Below are 18,481 nucleotides of genomic sequence, written 5' to 3'. Positions count from 1 at the left end.
CACGTCTCTCTGTCTGATCATTTCTTTCCTGTTTACAGGACACATATATAGCTGTCTACAGGTGCTGCCACCCGGTACCTGTAACACTGGCGTCTGAGTCGGACTGGAGCTCTCTGCCCTTTACCAATCCAGCCACGGGCCCATCCATCTGGCCCATCAAGACTCACTCTCATTTCATCAGTCCATAAAACCTTAGAAAAATCAGTCTTGAGATATTTCTTGGCCCAGTCTTGACGTTTCAGCTTGTGTGTCTTGTTCAGTGGTGGTCGTCTTTCAGCCTTTCTTACCTTGGCCATGTCTCTGAGTATTGCACACCTTGCGCTTTTGGGCACTCCAGTGATGTTGCAGCTCTGAAATATGGCCAAACTGGTGGCAAGTGGCATCTTGGCAGCTGCACGCTTGACTTTTCTCAGTTCATGGGCAGTTATGTTGCGCCTTGGTTTTTCCACACGCTTCTTGCGACCCTGTTGACTATTTTGAATGAAACGCTTGATTGTTCGATGATCACGCTTCAGAAGCTTTGCAATTTTGAGACTGCTGCATCCCTCTGCAAGATATCTCACTATTTTTGACTTTTCTGAGCCTGTCAAGTCCTTCTTTTGACCCATTTTGCCAAAGGAAAGGACGTTGCCTAATAATTATGCACAGCTGATATAGGGTGTTGATGTCATTAGACCACACCCCTTCTCATTACAGAGATGCACATCACCTAATATGCTTAATTGGTAGTAGGCTTTCGAGCCTATACAGCTTGGAGTAAGACAACATGCATGAAGAGGATGATGTGGACAAAATACTCATTTGCCTAATAATTCTGCACTCCCTGTATTGGCTTTCTTGTTGTCAACTCTTTCCTGAGGTCCTATAGGGCTTTTAACAGGTTTCAGACAAAACACTACATAGAATGCATATTAAATGCATACAAATGCAAGAAAAATGAGCACTATTTATAGAAGGAAATTCATTTGAAACAGCATGTAACAAATTCGTTTATGAGCCCTCAACTACAACAAGATAATGAATGCAAGATTATTATTTCACCTATATATGACAATCACTATTCAAAATAAGAAATTTTACCAGTGTCACCAGACATTGAAGGTGCTGGGTTCAACACTGTTTCTGTGGTTTCTCTGGGTTTATTGCACACCTTTGGGGCTAGGTACACAAAGAAAAGAATATACACACACAGATAGGAACAAATCCAAGGGGTCAAAATGTGGTCATAAATATTTTGTACTTGTAAATCAGTTTTGTATGTGTAAAAAGAATTTGTGTGTGTGTAAAAAAGATTTGTATTTGTGTGGTAGCGTTCTGGTCATAAGACAATGCATATACTTACCTACAACAGCTTGACCCAGTGCTGACAATGAGATATTGATCTTTCCAAGTCGACCATGTCGTAGCTGCCTCTCCAGAAGTTTCTTGTTGGTGACAGTGTTATAATGATGAGTTATATTTCTCATCAAAAACACATGTGTGGATGGACTCATATTACTTAAAAAGTAATTGCTTTTCCTCATGTTTGCAAAGAACTGTTCAACAACTTGACTGTTCAGCCAGCCTTTCAGCTCTGGGACAAGTTGAATTCTGCGGCATTGTCCTCAAAGGAAGAACTCTCCTGAGTCATCTGTGATGGGGTGCCTGATGATAGTGGTACAGTTGATTTGAAGATGTCTCTCTGTGTCTGGAAGAGATGCCATTTAGCTATGTTTTTATGAGGACATGATATTCGAGGCTTTGCACAAGCACAATGCCAGGTGTTCCTCAGAGCATTATAAGTCACAAATATTCTGCCAAGACGGCAGAAACTGTGTATTTCCGGCTCAAATACAGACAAACAGATCTGTGTTGAGGATCCACCAAAATCCACCCTCACACAAAGTGGAGCATATGCCATCTGGGCAGCTTTCTGTCTCTTTATGCATGTAGCAGCTTTGGCCTCTCCAAAAAATTTAAGGTCCACCATTTCCATCACGATGTGCTCTTGAAGAAAAACCTCCTTTACAGTTTCTCGGCAGTAATCTAGTGAGCGAAGGTGCTCACATAAACTGAAGCCTAGTCCGCTCCGCTGGGCCAGCAACTGGTATTGCTGACATTCCTCCAGCTCACATCTGATATTGTGAGACATCCCCCATGTTTTCCTCTGAACGTGAACTGGCACAGAGAACCCATGGCCAGTTCTCTGCACAGCAAATAACCCTGTAGTTTCATCTACACAAACACACTGCTCCGGCTCACTGAGCTGCAGCGGCGCTGGCTCCTCAGCTGGTGGCTCGCTGAGCTGCTCCGGCTCGCTGAGCTGCGCAGCTGGCGGCGCGGGCTTCTCCCGCTCTCCGAGCTCCTGCCCGCTGAGCTCCAGCTCCGGCTCCTGCTCGCTGAGGTGCTCCTGCTCCTCTTGCTGCCTCGCGGGCTCCTCCGGCTCGCCGAGCTCCTGCTCACGCAGGGCAGGTCCAGGTGGCGACATAGCAGCCGGTGAAGAAGATGGCAGAAGGGTGACTGCAGGCGGATGAGGTGACAGTGGCGCTACAGCTACAGATGGTGAAGCAGCAAGTGATGTGGAGAAAAACCCAAGTGAAATAAATAAATAATTAATTAAATGTGTCAATAATTAATTAATTACATGTGTCGTAAATATTTATGTAATTAATTATTTCTGATTTTAATTAATTATTGCCACATTTAATTAATTATTTAATGGTGTATTTAATTAATTCATTATGGCAGTCCTGGCGTTCCATAGGATCTTTGTTCCCTACAAGTGAGGAAACACTACACAATGTGTTACTCTTCTATCACTCCCAGTTTCAACATTTTGCCCATTTTCTTCTGAACAATTTGCCTGTTGTGCTCGAGTCAGGCTATGAGTGCATTATCACCCCAGGCTGTGTTTCAAAATAGCGCTCTTTGAGCAAAGTAAGTTTCTGGGGTGGCTGTAGCTCAGGTGGCAGAGCAGGTCAGCCACTAATCAGAAGGTCGGTGGTTCGATCCCAGGCTGCCTCCTGGCTGCATGCCAAATATACTTGGGCAAGATACTAACCCCATGTTTGCCTACTGGTGGTGGTCAGAGGGCCCGGTGGCGCCTGTGGCCGGCAGCCTCGCCTCTGTCAGTGCCCCCCAGGGCAGCTGTGGCTGCAATGTAGCTTGCCATTGCCAGTGTGTGAATGACTGAATGTAGTGTAAAGTACTTTGGGGTCCTTAAGGACTAGAAAAGCGCTATACAAATGCAGGCCATTTACCATTTAAAGTCGGGCAGGTGGGAGAACAAATCTGCAAACCGCTGCAAAATTGAGGTCACTTTTTCTTTTGTTAGATTAACAAGTTCAATGCGGCTCCCTATGTGGATGAGAGCAAGTGGTTCAGAAAATGTGGTAGATTGTGGTGCTTGGTCTTTCCCCCAGTGGTAGGACATCTATGTACATTCTGATTAAGTTATGAAGTTTATGTGAACTTATTAGCCTTGTGATTTTACAACTGAAATTTGTGTAGATATAGGACCAAATGGCATCAAATGGTTTGACTGTATAGTACAACATACCCCAAAACTTCAACATTTACATACTGAAAATATGTCTTAAGCTTGGACTTTTACTTCTTCAAGAAGCATGTCTCCTTTCTTAATTTGACTGATCTCACATATGGTGGAAATATATAATGTCAAGTCTGAGAGCACTTGTGATTCCAGAAAATAAACGTGACAGTAACTCATTGGACACAGTATTAGATGATCACTTTTTATTAACAACTCTTTTATGTAATAAAAAAGTGGGATCTTCAAAAACAAATACAATGCAAAAGCCCTCAAATAAGGCATTTCTTGGGCTTACTGGGAGCAATGGAATAAATTGCACCTTATTTTCAGAGTCCTTTTTCCCCCTTCACTCTTCATCTTCTCCAGAGGCTCCTGCTGTACTTTTTCTTTTCTCTCTCTTACTTTGGCTTCACTCTTCATCTTCTCCAGAGGTTCCTGCTGCACTTTTTCTTTTCTCTTTCCTACTTTGGCTTCACTCTTCATCTTCTCCAGAGGCTCTGCCTGTATCTTTTCTTCCTTCCTTTGCCTTTTGCCGCTCATCTTCTCCAGAGGCTCTGCCTGTATCTTTTCTTCCTTCCTTTTCCTTTTGCCGCCCATCTTCTCCAGAGGCTCCTGCTGCACTTTTTCTTTTCTCTTTCCTACTTTGGCTTCACTCTTCATCTTCTCCAGAGGCTCTGCCTGTATCTTTTCTTCCTTCCTTTTCCTTTTGCCGCTCATCTTCTCCAGAGGCTCCTGCTGTACTTTTTCTTTTCTCTTTTCTACTTTGGCTTCACTCTTCATCTTCTCCAGAGGCTCTGCCTGTATCTTTTCTTCCTTCCTTTTCCTTTTGCCGCTCATCTTCTCCAGAGGCTCCTGCTGTACTTTTTCTTTTCTCTCTCTTACTTTGGCTTCACTCTTCATCTTCTCCAGAGGCTCTGCCTGTATCTTTTCTTCCTTCCTTTGCCTTTTGCCGCTCATCTTCTCCAGAGGCTCCTGCTGCACTTTTTCTTTTCTCTTTCCTACTTTGGCTTCACTCTTCATCTTCTCCAGAGGCTCTGCCTGTATCTTTTCTTCCTTCCTTTTCCTTTTGCCGCTCATCTTCTCCAGAGGCTCCTGCTGCACTTTTTCTTTTCTCTTTCCTACTTTGGCTTCACTCCTCATCTTCTCCAGAGGCTCCTGCTGCACTTTTTCTTTTCTCTCTCTTACTTTGGCTTCACTCTTCATCTTCTCCAGAGGTTCCTGCTGCACTTTTTCTTTTCTCTCTCTTACTTTGGCTTCACTCTTCATCTTCTTCAGAGGCTCCTGCTGTACTTTTTCTTTTCTCTCTCTTACTTTGGCTTCACTCTTCATCTTCTTAAGAGGCTCCTGCTGTACTTTTTCTTTTCTCTCTCCTACTTTGTCTTCACTCTTCATCTTCTCCAGAGACTCTTCTTGTATCTCTTTCTCCTCCAGTTGTTCTTTATTTTAAGAAAATAATCATTTACTTACTCATTAACTTAACATTGTTCATATTGTGCAATATAATGTTAATATTTACCTGAGGTTATTATTGCTGCAGATGACATTCCACTTTGGTCTTTCTTGTTGTTATCTAAGACCAAATGAGAAATAAATAAATACCACTTCACCTTAAAGTTCTTTGAACTTGTGTATTTTTACTACAGCTGCTGGTTTCCAGTTACCAGATCTGGGTATGGTGTCTTCAAAGAGAGTTGATTGATGAAAAGTGAGCCTCTTCAAGCATCTGGTTTGGTGAATCACCCTTTTTTCTGAACTCTTATTCACAGTCATTGCTTTGTCTTGGCTTACATAGGCCTGCTGCATCTGAAAAATGATGATTGACAAAGAAAAACAAGGTTACTTTAGCTCATCTAGATGTAATGTTCAGATTTGTTATGTAACAACTGGAATTTGGTGCTGTAATCGTAATGAGCTCATCGCCGTTTCTCTGTCCTGTACATATAACACACAGAAATGCAAGAAGACTATGGTGTGAAGACGTGTCTCCCGGGGCTCCGCAAAGCAATGACAAAAATATTGGTTTAAGACGCATCCGCATTTACTATATCAGCCCTGTAGGCTCTAAATAACCGTTCTTGCCGCCGAGCATCCGCTCGTTTATTTATTTTTTTTATTTTTTCACTCTCTGAGGTCGGGAAACCTACTTTTGACAACTTCTGGGAAAGGCCGTAGGAGCTTCTTTCCTGGTTGGCTGTGGTGACCGTAGCAGTTGCGTCCGGGCAATCAAGTTCTCCCACTAAAAGCCTCACCATTTGCTCTTCATTTTTCTTTTTGTACAATGGCAGATAAGAGGGAGCACCGTCGAAAACGGGGTCAAGCCGGCGCGGGTGGTTCTCAGAGCCCGGAGCTGGGCCGCGAATCCCAACGTGACGCGGCTATCACAGAGAGCAGCTACGAGCAGGGTGCGGGCGCACCGCTCGGTGAAGCCACATTTACCAGAGCATTGGAGGCTCTGAAACGGGACATCTGCGACAAGCTTGAATGCAAGATTGACACGGTTACCCATACACTGCGGTCAGAAATATCATCTGTGAAGGCTGAGTTTAAAGCTGCTATAACCACCCTACAGGCCACCGTTAATGCTCAAGGGACTACCATTAAAGATTTGGAGCTTTCAGCTACAACCTGCAGTGACGACCTGACTTCTCTTCAATCTGCTGTAAAGGTCCTAACGGAGGAGGTCAGACAACTCCAAGCTAAATGTGAGGATCTAGAAGGAAGATCAAGGCGTAACAATATTCGCCTTGTTGGCATCCCCGAGGGTTTGGAGTCTTCCAACCCTAGGGAGTTTATTTCCCATCTCCTGCAAGATCTTCTGAAACTGAATGAAGCACCCTTGTTAGATCGGGTTCACAGGTCCCTTGGGTCAAAGCCCAGAGAGGGAACGCCTCCTCGCCCACTTCTCATTAGAGTCCATTACTTCCATGTCAAGGAACAGCTGCTACGTCTTGCAGGGGCAAATTCTCCTCTACTTTACCAGGGCAGAAGGATTTCCATTTTTCCAGACTTTACACCTGCAGTGGCTAAAAAGCGTTCACAGTTTACTGGTGTCAAGCGCCTTCTGCATTCCTGTCCTGGGATCAAGTTCTGCCTGTTCTACCCTGCGGAACTGAGGGTGACACTTCCAGATGGAGTTATACGTAAGTTTACTGATCCTGCGTCTGCCACGGACTTTGCCAATAAGATCCTGGGGGGCCCAGCCTCTCAGGGTACATAAGTGTCTTAGTCCATGGGCTGATATGTCCATCTTGCTTAATTTCTTTGAAATAATTTTTTTTTTTTTTTTTTTTTTTTTTTAGGATGTGTCTCGTTCTAATATACTCTCATATAATCCTTGATTTGTCTTTGCCTTGTAATGCACGGAGCTTAAACTCAACTGGGACTTCGAATGGTTGGGAGGAAGTGCTCAGGGGTGTGTTTAGCGAGGGGTGCGCGCATCTTGTTAGGGAAGATGCTTCAGCATTTAGGGGGAAGTTTGGGTGTTTTTTGTTTTTATGTTGTACTGTTCTGTACACTGATTTTGTTTTTTGCGTGTTTTTCATTGGTCAGCTGTGGCTTTTCTCAACCTATGTTTTAATATGGCACCGCAATTAAATATTAATAATCAACAAGCAGGTTACTCATTTAAGTTCTGTAGCTGGAATTGTAAAGGCCTGAACCAACCTATTAAAAGGAGCAAGGTCCTTCATCATTTGCAATTTTTGGGCGCCCAGGTTGTGTTCTTACAAGAAACACACCTAAAAATTTCAGATCATTTTAGACTTCGCAAGGGGTGGGTGGGTCAACTCTATCACTCTACATTTAATTCCAAAGTTCGTGGTGCTGCTATTTTAATACACAAATCAGTGCCATTTGTTTCTTCTAAGGTTATAGTGGACCAGAATGGTAGATTCATTATTGTGAGTGGTAGTATTTGGAACACTAAATTTATTTTTGCCAATGTTTATGCTCCCAATTGGGACGATCCAAATTTTCTTAGTATTCTTTTCACTAAAATTTCTGATTTCTCTTCCCACTATTTGGTTCTTGGTGGCGATTTTAATTGCTGGCTCGGGCCGCTGGATCGATCCTCAAATAAGCCTGGTAGGCAATCCAACTCTTCCAAAATTATTAATACGTTCCTTAAAGAATTCTCTGTTATTGATGCCTGGCGTTTCCTCAACCCTACACGTAGAGAATACACCTTTTTCTCCCCTGTTCATCATACATACACTCGTATTGATTACTTCCTACTGGACAGTCGACTTACTTCACAGATTCGCTCTTGCTCTCATAGTGCTATTGTCATTTCAGATCATGCTCCGTTGACTCTAGATTTGGCAGTGGGCCAATGTTCTCCGCCAGCTCCATGGCGTTTGAATACACGCTCGCTGTCAGACGATAAGTTCACCACATTTCTGAATTCCAAGATAGACTTATTTATAGAGACAAATACTACACCCGGAATATCACCCTCTATTTTGTGGGAAACATTTAAGGCTTTTATCAGGGGACATATTATATCTTATGCTGGTTTTGAGGCAAACCAAAGGAAAGCAAAATTGTCCGAGCTCATAATACGCATATCGCAATTAGACGAGTTGTATGCCGTTTGCCCGGCACCAGAGGTCTATAATGATAGGCTGTCTTTGCAGACTGAGTTTGATCACCTGTCCTCTGCTCGGGCTGAAGAGATGTTGCTGAAATGTCAGTACTCCCAGTATGAATATGGGGATAAGGCCAGTAAACTGCTCTCTCATCAGCTCCGTAGTGCAGCAGCTGCACACTCCATTCCTCGGATTCAGACATTAAGTGGTGTCTCTATGGATCCTAGAATAATTAATGACCAATTTCGAGACTTTTATTCATCTCTCTATGCGTCTGAGTGTGCATTTAGTACGGAGGCTTTGGACTCATTTTTCAATCATCTTAAGCTCCCATCAATCGATCAGACACACAGCCTCCAGCTGGAGGGACCAGTAACTGTAGAAGAGATCATGCAAGCTATCAGCAAACTGCAGTGTTCTAAGTGTCCCGGACAGGACGGGTTTCCGGTTGAGTTCTATCGTAAATTCATGCCTAAACTGGCTCCGCTCATGATAAATATGTATAAGCACTCACTGGAAGTTGGATCCCTCCCACCCTCTCTACTGCAGGCATCTATATCCCTGATCCTAAAAAAGGATAAGGATCCACTACAATGTGGCTCATACCGTCCCATTTCTTTGTTAAATGTGGATTATAAAATCCTTGCTAAACTTCTAGCGAGGCGTGTAGAAGCAGTCTTACCATCTCTAATCAATCTGGACCAAACAGGCTTTATTAAAGGGAGATACGCCTTCTCTAACCTTAGACGTTTGTTTAATGTCCTTTACAATCCCTCAGACTCCAACAGCCCTGAGTTTGGGATCAGTTTAGATGCTGAGAAGGCTTTTGACAGGGTAGAGTGGGGATACCTCTTTTATGTTTTAGATAAATTTGGCTTTGGTAAAATATTCATCTCCTGGTTGAAACTTCTTTATACTTCCCCGCTTGCCGCTGTCAAAACAAATGGCACATGCTCTGACTTCTTTCCCCTGTTTAGGGGGACTAGGCAGGGCTGTCCTATGTCGCCATTGCTATTTGCAATCGTAATTGAGCCCCTAGCCATATCGCTAAGATCAAACCCAGGTATCACCGGGGTTTTTAGAAATGGTATAGAACAAAGAGTCTCCTTATATGCAGATGACTTGCTTCTTTATATCTCAGAGCCAGCATCCTCATTCCCTTTGGTACTTTCAATACTTGAACAGTTTAGCCTTATTTCTGGCTATAAACTGAATCTTGCTAATAGCGAACTGTTTCCCCTGAATGCTGCTGCACAGAAATATCAGTGCACAGCACTGCCTTTTCGAGTTGTATCAGACAACTTCACATATTTAGGGGTTAAAATTACAAGTCATTTTCATGCTCTTTTCAAGCTTAATTTCGACCCACTTGTGGAGAAAGTTAGGCAGGATTTGGACAGATGGTCTCTACTCCATCTGTCTGTAGCAGGGCGCATAAATACAATTAAAATGAATATCCTCCCCAGATTTTCTTTTCTTTTTCAGTGTGTCCCTGTATTTATTCCAATTTCCTTTTTTGTTAAATTAGACAAGATTCTATCTGGGTTCATCTGGAACAAAAAAAACCCCAGAATACGCAAGACATATCTTCAAAGACCGAAAAAGATGGGGGGGATGGCTTTACCAAACTTTATGTTCTATTATTGGGCATGTAATATTCGTATTCTCAGGTATTGGCTACAGGGGGAGGACACGAATAATGCCCCGGCCTGGCTCAGTTTGGAGACTTCTTCCTGTGTCTCAGCCTCTTTACCAGCCCTGATTTATGCCCAAAAGCAGCCTCCGAGTGCAGGTTCTTATAATAACTCTATTGTCAAAGTTACCTTGAAAATATGGTATCAATTTCGTCGTTACTTTAAGTTGACCTTTTTTCCCCTTCAATCACCCATTGTGAAAAATCCCTCTTTTCAGCCTTCGTTAGCTGATGGTGCTTTTTATTTGTGGGCCTCTTTGGGTATTAGGTCTTTTTCTGATCTGTACATTCAGAATACATTTGCCTCCTTTGAACAGCTCTCATTGAAATTTGGCCTTCCAAAAAGTCACTTTTTTCGCTATTTACAAATCCGGAGTTTTGTTAAGGAGAAATCCTCTCAGTTTCCATCTAGACCTTCTTATCATGACTTTGATAACCTTCTATCGCCTCCCCCTTCATTACAGGGCCTGATCTCCTGTTTGTATGGGAGAATATGCTCCTTTGGCAATTCTTCAATCTCGGCTATTAAATTGGCATGGGAGCAGGATCTGGGGTGTGTGATTCAGGATGACTCTTGGGATAAAATTCTTTACCGGGTCCATGGCTCCTCATTCTGTGCCAAACACGGGCTGATTCAATGTAAGATTCTGCACCGTATACATTGGACTAAGGCCAGACTAGCTCAAATATACCCCAATCTTAGCCCTGATTGCGACCGTTGTCATCAAACACCTGCCTCTTTAATGCATATGTTTTGGTCATGTTCATCCCTCAAACAATACTGGATTAATATTTTCTTGATTTTATCTAAGATCACCCAGCTAACCCTCCAACCTGTGCCCTTAACTGCTTTGTTTGGGGTTCTTCCTGATTCAGTTGCCTTGCCGACGCCTCAAGCGGATCTGGTAGCATTTTTCACCTTATTGGCAAGACGCAGAATATTGTTATGTTGGAAGTCCCCTTCCGTCCCATCCTGGGAAATCTGGATCAGAGACGTTTTGCACTTTAGCAAACTCGAAAAGATTAAATTCACCCTACGCGGGTCTACGGCCAAATTTTTTAAGACCTGGCAACCCTTTTTTGACCATGTTCAGACTTTGCGGTCTCGCAATGCTCCCAATTAGCCAGCTCAGACTCTATCATATTTTATTTTTTTCTTATCTTATGTTTAAGTAAGAGGCCTAAGTTTAAGTATATGGATTCTATTGTGCCTGCGCCCTAGTATTTATTTAACTACTTTATACATATTTTGTTTTCTCTAACAGAATTGACTTATCCCTATCACTAAGCTGACCACTTATCATCTGTGGTTTTTTTTTTTTTTTTTTTTTTTTTTTTTTTTTGTGTGTTTTGGTTTTTATGTGTCTGTGTGGGGGTGTGGGTTCTGGATACTCTCCACATCTCCTTTGTACACTCAGGAACTGTTGTCTTGTACCCTTGGGTTTGTTACTAGTATTATTAGATTGGACTTTTTCCTTTTTCTGTTTGTACACCCACTGGTACTGCTATAATCATGAGGTGGGAATGTATGTTTTATATTGCTTTATGTTCTTTAAAAAGAAAACGGCATATTGTTCAATTTATCTTTTGTAAAAGTCGATGCAAAAACTTTAATAAAAAAAAAAAAAAAGAAATGCAAGAACAAGAAAAAAATTATAAACCAGTTTCATGTTGGTATTGATTGTTTTAGAAACAAATCAAACTGCAAGGAATGAACTTTAGCCCCCTATTTGTGAGTAAAAGCATTTTGTAATAGTGCACCACTATAAGTGCCTGTGCTGATTTGTTAGCAAATAGTTTTTGGACCGTCCAAGTCCTCAGAACTCACTGCTGGTATTATACATACACGAGCACGATCATTAGATTTACTGCAGCTTTCTACTCCTCCTCATGACCTCACTAAAATGGACTGCAGCTAACTCACCTCTTCCTCAAACACATCTTTTCTGAATTGTCTTTGAATTTATCTGGTGGAGGTTTCCCATCATGTTCCATCCTCTTCGAATAAGCTGAGTTCTTCTTCTTCTTCTGGCTCCTCCCTTTAGGGGTCACTACAGTGGATCATCTGCCTCCATCTTATTCTATCCATAGCCGCCTCCTCGTTCATACCAACCCTATCTATATCCTCCATCACTATATCCTTGAACTCCCTCTAAGGGCTTGCTCTTTCCCTCCTGCCTGGCAACTCCATATGGAACAATATATTCACTATGCCTCTTCTACATATGTCCAAATCATGTCAGCTTTGCCTCTCTAACTTTGTCTCCAAACCGCTCAACATGAGCTGTCTCTCTGATGCACTCATTTCTAATCTTCTCCATTCTGGTCACTCCCAAACAAAATCTTAGCATCTTGAGCCCTGCCATCCCCTGCCTGGCCTTTTGCACTGCTTGTTGCTTTGGATGCTTGACTCCAGGTATTTAAACTCATGTACCTTCAATACCTTTACTCCTTGCATATTTCATATGAGCTGACCATCTGACGCAGAAGAATACAAAGACATATTTTGTTGAATGCACTGAAACAGAGGACAAATTTTACCTTTTCCATGGCCACTTTGTGAATCATTTGTCCCAAATGTTCTGCTTCATCCTTTGAATCATCTTTAGATTCATCTTGTGTGGGTCTGCTATCATGTGTCCCATCCTCTTCAGATGCTGCCACCATCTGTTTTCAGAGAAGACAACAATATGTTTGGTCATTTTTGATGGATTGATTGTGGAAGCACTGAAACTGAGGATGAATTTCACATCTCTTTGTGGCACAGGACACCCAGTTTTGTTTTTCATGGCTACCTTAGGAATCCTTTTACGTTCTTGTTCTTCCTCCTCTTCTGAATAGCCTTCAGATTCATCCTGTGTGGGTTTCCAGTCATCTGTCCCATCATCTTCAGATGAGCTCACAGACTGTTATTAGAACAGAAAAATATATATTTTACTCATTTTTCATGGATGTGTGGAAACAAAACACTTACATCTTTAACTGCAGGAGAAGAAACTCTGCTGGATTTTTCCTGCCCACCTTAGGAACCCATTCCCTCGCTTCATCCTCCTCCTCCTCTTCTGGATTGTCTTCTTGTGTGAGTTTCCCCACATCTGTCCTATCATTTTTGTAAAAGACCACCATCTGATTTTAGAAAAGTAAAAGTAAAAAGGTAAAAGATTAGTAATCAGTGAAAACACTAAAAACAAGCACAAGAACATACATTACATACTTTTCTCTTGCGCAACTGGTATGTCACTTTTTGTAGATGCTCCACCCCCTTTTTCAAATCCTGTTTAGTTTCTCTTATTGTGGCTCCGGCACTACAGGCAACCTCACCCTGACCTGGGCTCACCATCTGTTTATGGTACAAATTAAATATGTTTTGTTCATGATGGAGTAAATGATTATATATGAAAGAAGTGCAACCAATCAAAACTCTTACCAAGGGAATCAGGGCACACATACCTTGTTACTGCTACACTGGAAGAGCGTTCTGTCTAAAAGCTCCTCTGTTCCTGATGACTGCTGCTCTTCCTTGTCAGATCCTTCACTGTCCTCGTCCTGCACAGATCCTCTGTCCTCTCTCCTTTTCCTTTTATTTGCTGCATATGTTGCAATTGCATTGGTGGTCAGTGCTCGGCTCTGGAGTGTGTCCTCTGCAGGGTCCTCAGCTGTGCAAAGCAATATTACTAAATATGAATAAATGTAAGTGTATAGATAAATATATGACTTCACTTTAGCTTATTTAAATAACCTTGATAAAATCTTTTGGCTGTGATGGCATCATGGCACATAAATGTTGCCACTCTGTCGTAAGATTTACGTCCCAACTGTCGCTTGGCCTGAAAGAATAATGTTTTAAAAAGAAACCACATGAATAAAACCCATGACACTTTAACCTACTTCATTGTGTGTCAAAAAATAAAAATGAAAAGTTTTCTCACATAAGTGCTACAGGAGGAACGTAGCATGTTGAAGGTGGGGGCAATCCCCAGATTCATCATCTCCCAGGCTGCCTTGAAAAATACCGGTAGTCTATGAAGAACACCTCCACTAGAACTGTGGAAAAAAGTCGGTGCCTCCGAACCGCCTTCAACATACTCTCTGATATGATTGTAACGCTGCAACCAGGTATACTCATTCTTGTACAGGGGGACAGCTGCTTGCCCATGGTATCTTTGAGTTTTGTGCTGTTTAACCTAATACATGAAAATACATTTTTATTCAGCTGAATAAAAAAATGTCTATGTATACTTAGATTTATATCGTTTTAGTACATACACGGATGATGCGGGCACCCTGCTTAGCTTTTTCTGCCATTTCAACCTCCTCAGTAGTCATGTTGATGATCACTCCCTTTCGGTGACCAGTTATGGCAATAATATATCCGCCCAACAGTCCAAAAAACAATTTCAATATTGTTCTGCTCTGGGGTTGCTTCTCGAGGTCATCTGTAAAAACACAAAGAGAACACTACATGTATTAATATGCTATGCTAACACATACACTGCATTTACATGTCCAGTCCCTTGTGCAGATTATAGAGGGATTTTACAAGCACCATGTCTCAAGGACCATGCAAGTACCACAAAGTATCAAACAAATTTTCCAGACCAACCATACAAAAAACCCAGTTTCCAATTACAAAACCCTGTAATGTGTCTTAAGATAGAAGATAGAAAGAGATAAAAGTCTCACGCCCCTTGCCGCCTCTACATATAGATAACAAATGCAAATGTGTTTGAGTAGTAGAAATGGCTGTTATAATGGCTGAGTGTGTGTGTGTGTGTGTGTGTGTGTGTGTGTGTGTGTGTGTGTGTGTGTGTGTGTGTGTGTGTGTGTGTGTGTGTCCAAAATATAACTCTAAATATTGAATGTAAATCTGTTCCAGATACCATAACTTGTAACTTGTTTTACTGAGGGTTAGTTATGCTCAGTTTCTGGCATGTTGAAAATAAATGAAACAAAGGAAAGAAAATGTGTAAGTTAACCAGTGTAATGAATCTGAGAATACAGGGAGTGCAGAATTATTAGGCAAGTTGTATTTTTGAGGACTAATTTTATTATTGAACAACAAACATGTTCTCAATGAACCCAAAAAACTCATTAATATCAAAGCTGAATGTTTTTGGAAGTAGTTTTTAGTTTTAGCTATTTTAGGGGGATATCTGTGTGTGCAGGTGACTATTACTGTGCATAATTATTAGGCAACTTAACAAAAAACAAATATATACCCATTTCAATTATTTATTTTTACCAGTGACACCAATATAACATCTCCACATTCACAAATATACATTTCTGACATTCAAAAACAAAACAAAAACAAATCAGCGACCAACATAGCCACCTTTCTTTGCAAGGACACTCAAAAGCCTGCCATCCATGGATTCTGTCAGTGTTTTGATCTGTTCACCATCAACATTGCGTGCAGCAGCAACCACAGCCTCCCAGACACTGTTCAGAGAGGTGTACTGTTTTCCCTCCTTGTAAATCTCACATTTGATGATGGACCACAGGTTCTCAATGGGGTTCAGATCAGGTGAACAAGGTGGCCATGTCATTAGTTTTTCTTCTTTTATACCCTTTCTTGCCAGCCACGCTGTGGAGTACTTGGACGCGTGTGATGGAGCATTGTCCTGCATGAAAATCATGTTTTTCTTGAAGGATGCAGACTTCTTCCTGTACCACTGCTTGAAGAAGGTGTCTTCCAGAAACTGGCAGTAGGACTGGGAGTTGAGCTTGACTCCATCCTCAACCCGAAAAGGCCCCTCAAGCTCATCTTTGATGATACCAGCCCAAACCAGTACTCCACCTCCACCTTGCTGGCGTCTGAGTCGGACTGGAGCTCTCTGCCCTTTACCAATCTAGCCACGGGCCCATCCATCTGGCCCATCAAGACTCACTTTCATTTCATCAGTCCATAAAACCTTAGAAAAACCAGTCTTGAGATATTTCTTGGCCCAGCCTTGACGTTTCAGCTTGTGTGTCTTGTTCAGTGGTGGTCGTCTTTCAGCCTTTCTTACCTTGGCCATGTCTCTGAGTACTGCACACCTTGCGCTTTTGGGCACTCCAGTGATGTTGCAGCTCTGAAATATGGCCAAACTGGTGGCAAGTGGCATCTTGGCAGCTGCACGCTTGACTTTTCTCAGTTCATGGGCAGTTATTTTGTGCCTTGGTTTTTCCACACGCTTCTTGCAACCCTGTTGACTATTTTGAATGAAACGCTTGATTGTTCGATGATCACGCTTCAGAAGCTTTGCAATTTTGAGACTGCTGCATCCCTCTGCAAGATATCTCACTATTCTTGACTTTTCTGAGCCTGTCAAGTCCTTCTTTTGATCCATTTTGCCAAAGGAAAGGACGTTGCCTAATAATTATGTACACCTGATATAGGGTGTTGATGTCATTAGACCACACCCCTTCTCATTACAGAGATGCACATCACCTAATATGCTTAATTGGTAGTAGGCTTTCGAGCCTATACAGCTTGGAGTAAGACAACATGCATGAAGAGGATGATGTAGACAAAATACTCATTTGCCTAATGATTCTGCACTCCCTGTAGAATAACAGTGATTCTAATAACAGGCCTCACAGAGTGTCTGACCTTGGTGTGTGTGTTTCTGTGTGTTGTGTATAATGTGACACAGTGGAGCTAATAATCTCAAAGAATATCTGACAAACAAAATGTATGTTTTCATTAAATCATAAAATAACTAGAGAAATAAATGGTAATTAACTGAGTTTTAAAGCATTCGAATTGGAAAGGGATTAAGTTACAATGGATGTTCTTGTGAAAATGTCCTAAAGACAAATCTAACTGAAGTAGAATCACATAAACTGAATGAAACATGAAGTGATTGAATATGAATGCTCTATGTTAAGAATAACAATGAAAATGTAATGAAGCATTCACAATTTTAAAAGCTACACATTGATAGATAAGGTGTGGGAAGATATGACGTCCAGTAGGAGAAGGGGGGGGGGGGGGGGTGAACAGGTGAGGTGAAGAAGAGATTTTGTGTTTTTCTTTTTTGTCTTCTGCAAGATGAGCAGCCCAAAAGATTGGATCGAAGAGGTTCACAGTTGAAAACCTGTCCAACCTGTGAATTCATTCCTTTTTGTCTGCTCATTGTTGCTGTGTTAGGCGGTTAATTTAGAAGGATTTTGATTTACATCCTTCCTCCAACCTCTCCTCACCAAAGAAAAGAACACACTCAGCATTAGCTTAGAGCATCTTAGTTAGATAAGTAGAGTTTAAGTAATCTGATTATTGTTTTGTGATTATTTTATTTTCCTTATTCTTATTTAATTAAATTTCCTGCAATTAAAGTTTAAATTGTGGACACCTTTTATGAAACAATAAAAGTAAAAGTCTTATTCTTTGTAAGTGCAAATACCTCTTACACTTTATTCTAGCCATAATAATGAAAATTATCTTTACAATCATCCCAGAAATAACAAGATCAAAATGTACAGGGCTCCATCTTAAGGCAGAGCTGCACATATTTCACTGCAATGGTGATGTGTTTTAGCTCTGGCTTCATGTGCATTACATTGACCAAGCTGCACATTATTCTTAAATTTAAACTGGACATTAGACAGAAAAGACATAAGCTCAGTTTCAGTGTGTGGGTCACTGTGATGTAAAGATCTGTAGGGGCTTTGTCTTAACCCAGATCTGAAGTCTGTATAATCACTCTTAAGTAAAATGAACATTCAGTGTCATTGTGATCATTGCAGTGATCCATACCCAGTGCGGCAGCAATCTTCTGGGGAGCCTCATCAATGAACAAAGCATGTTTTTCTGCTTTGACAAGTCTTTCTAAAAAAAAATGTAAGCACAATACCTTAGACACTTTATTATTAACATCATGTCATTAAAGTAGGTAGAGGTATAGATGTGTATTATATACGTACTAGACTTAGATCTCCGCACATTCAGCTGGTGCACGACTACTTCACGGCCAACATCTCTGTTACGTGCCCTCAGTTCGACCAAAAGGGCGTTGAACCTTTTTTTTCCAAGTCTGACTTGTGGTGGTGACATGTTTAATATATATTTCATGAAAGCAATAGCATCCATGAGATAAGCTCTCTGAGTTGTTGGTTTAAACCCTTTTGCTTGCAGGTGTGCTAGAAAACTCCAAAGTCAAAAATACAAATTAGTTCATGTGTTAAACTGTATATGCACACATGTATATAGAAACTAATAATCCTTCAAATTAAACACTTACTCACGGACTTTTCCATGGTTCCTCAGAAACAGAAGGTCAACGTTTGGAATCGCTGGGTCTGCCATGAATTCCAGAAAATGGATGACATGAGTGGCTCGCTGCTTTGCATTGTCACGTATTTTTCTGCTAGGGTTCACACCTTCTGCATGGGCCCTAAATTCTTCCACCAGTCTTACTGATGAGGCAAGAACAGACGTCATATCAAAGTACATTTGTATTGGTTAACTGGAATCCATAGCTGTGCGTGGTCATGGAGCTGCATTTTCACCTGCTGGACATCACAACCTGACAAGTTTAACTGTCTTCAAAACATTGCAGAGGCCTTATTGACAGTATTTGTCTCTACATATCTGTGTGAGCATGTGTATCTCTTTATTAACAAACATGCCATATTGGCCCAGTTTATTTTTCTTATCATTGTTGTGAGGACACCATAAATAGCATT

General features: G+C 41.5%; 1 protein-coding gene across 2 annotated transcripts; it reads right to left on the bottom strand.

The window, feature by feature from the left end:
• Positions 1-4,886: 4,886 nt before the first annotated feature.
• Positions 4,887-18,123, bottom strand: LOC309695577 (uncharacterized protein). 2 transcript variants are annotated; one of them, XM_082516319.1, is made up of 8 exons: positions 13,551-13,943; positions 13,262-13,467; positions 13,026-13,151; positions 12,833-12,937; positions 12,353-12,717; positions 5,194-5,335; positions 5,049-5,102; positions 4,887-4,968 (listed from the first exon to the last, which is right to left on the bottom strand). In XM_082516319.1, exons 1-5 carry the CDS (start codon positions 13,669-13,671, stop codon positions 12,376-12,378), a joined length of 900 nt encoding a protein of 299 aa, XP_082372445.1. In that variant the 5' UTR covers positions 13,672-13,943; the 3' UTR covers positions 4,887-4,968; positions 5,049-5,102; positions 5,194-5,335; positions 12,353-12,375. The 2 variants fall into 2 exon arrangements, 1 of the variants encoding a protein (XP_082372445.1); XR_014273176.1 differs by lacking the exon at positions 13,551-13,943 and adding exons at positions 17,553-17,943; positions 18,037-18,123 and having other exon boundaries at positions 12,833-13,467.
• Positions 18,124-18,481: the final 358 nt, after the last annotated feature.

This window comes from Aulonocara stuartgranti (assembly GCF_965226115.1).
Source record: "Aulonocara stuartgranti genome assembly, chromosome: 19".
Classification (NCBI taxonomy): domain Eukaryota; kingdom Metazoa; phylum Chordata; class Actinopteri; order Cichliformes; family Cichlidae; genus Aulonocara; species Aulonocara stuartgranti.
This window is presented reverse-complemented; position numbering and strand designations above follow the sequence as displayed.

Excerpts from the sequence above, each read along its gene's own strand:
- LOC309695577 (XM_082516319.1), bottom strand. The coding sequence starts at position 13,671 with ATGTGGTTTCTTTTTAAAACATTATTCTTTCAGGCCAAGCGACAGTTG. Across the intron at positions 12,938-13,025 it reads ACCAGTTGCGCAAGAGAAAA|ATGGTGGTCTTTTACAAAAA; the intron begins GTATGTAATGTA and ends TTCTAAAATCAG. Across the intron at positions 12,718-12,832 it reads CGAGGGAATGGGTTCCTAAG|TCTGTGAGCTCATCTGAAGA; the intron begins GTGGGCAGGAAA and ends TTCTAATAACAG.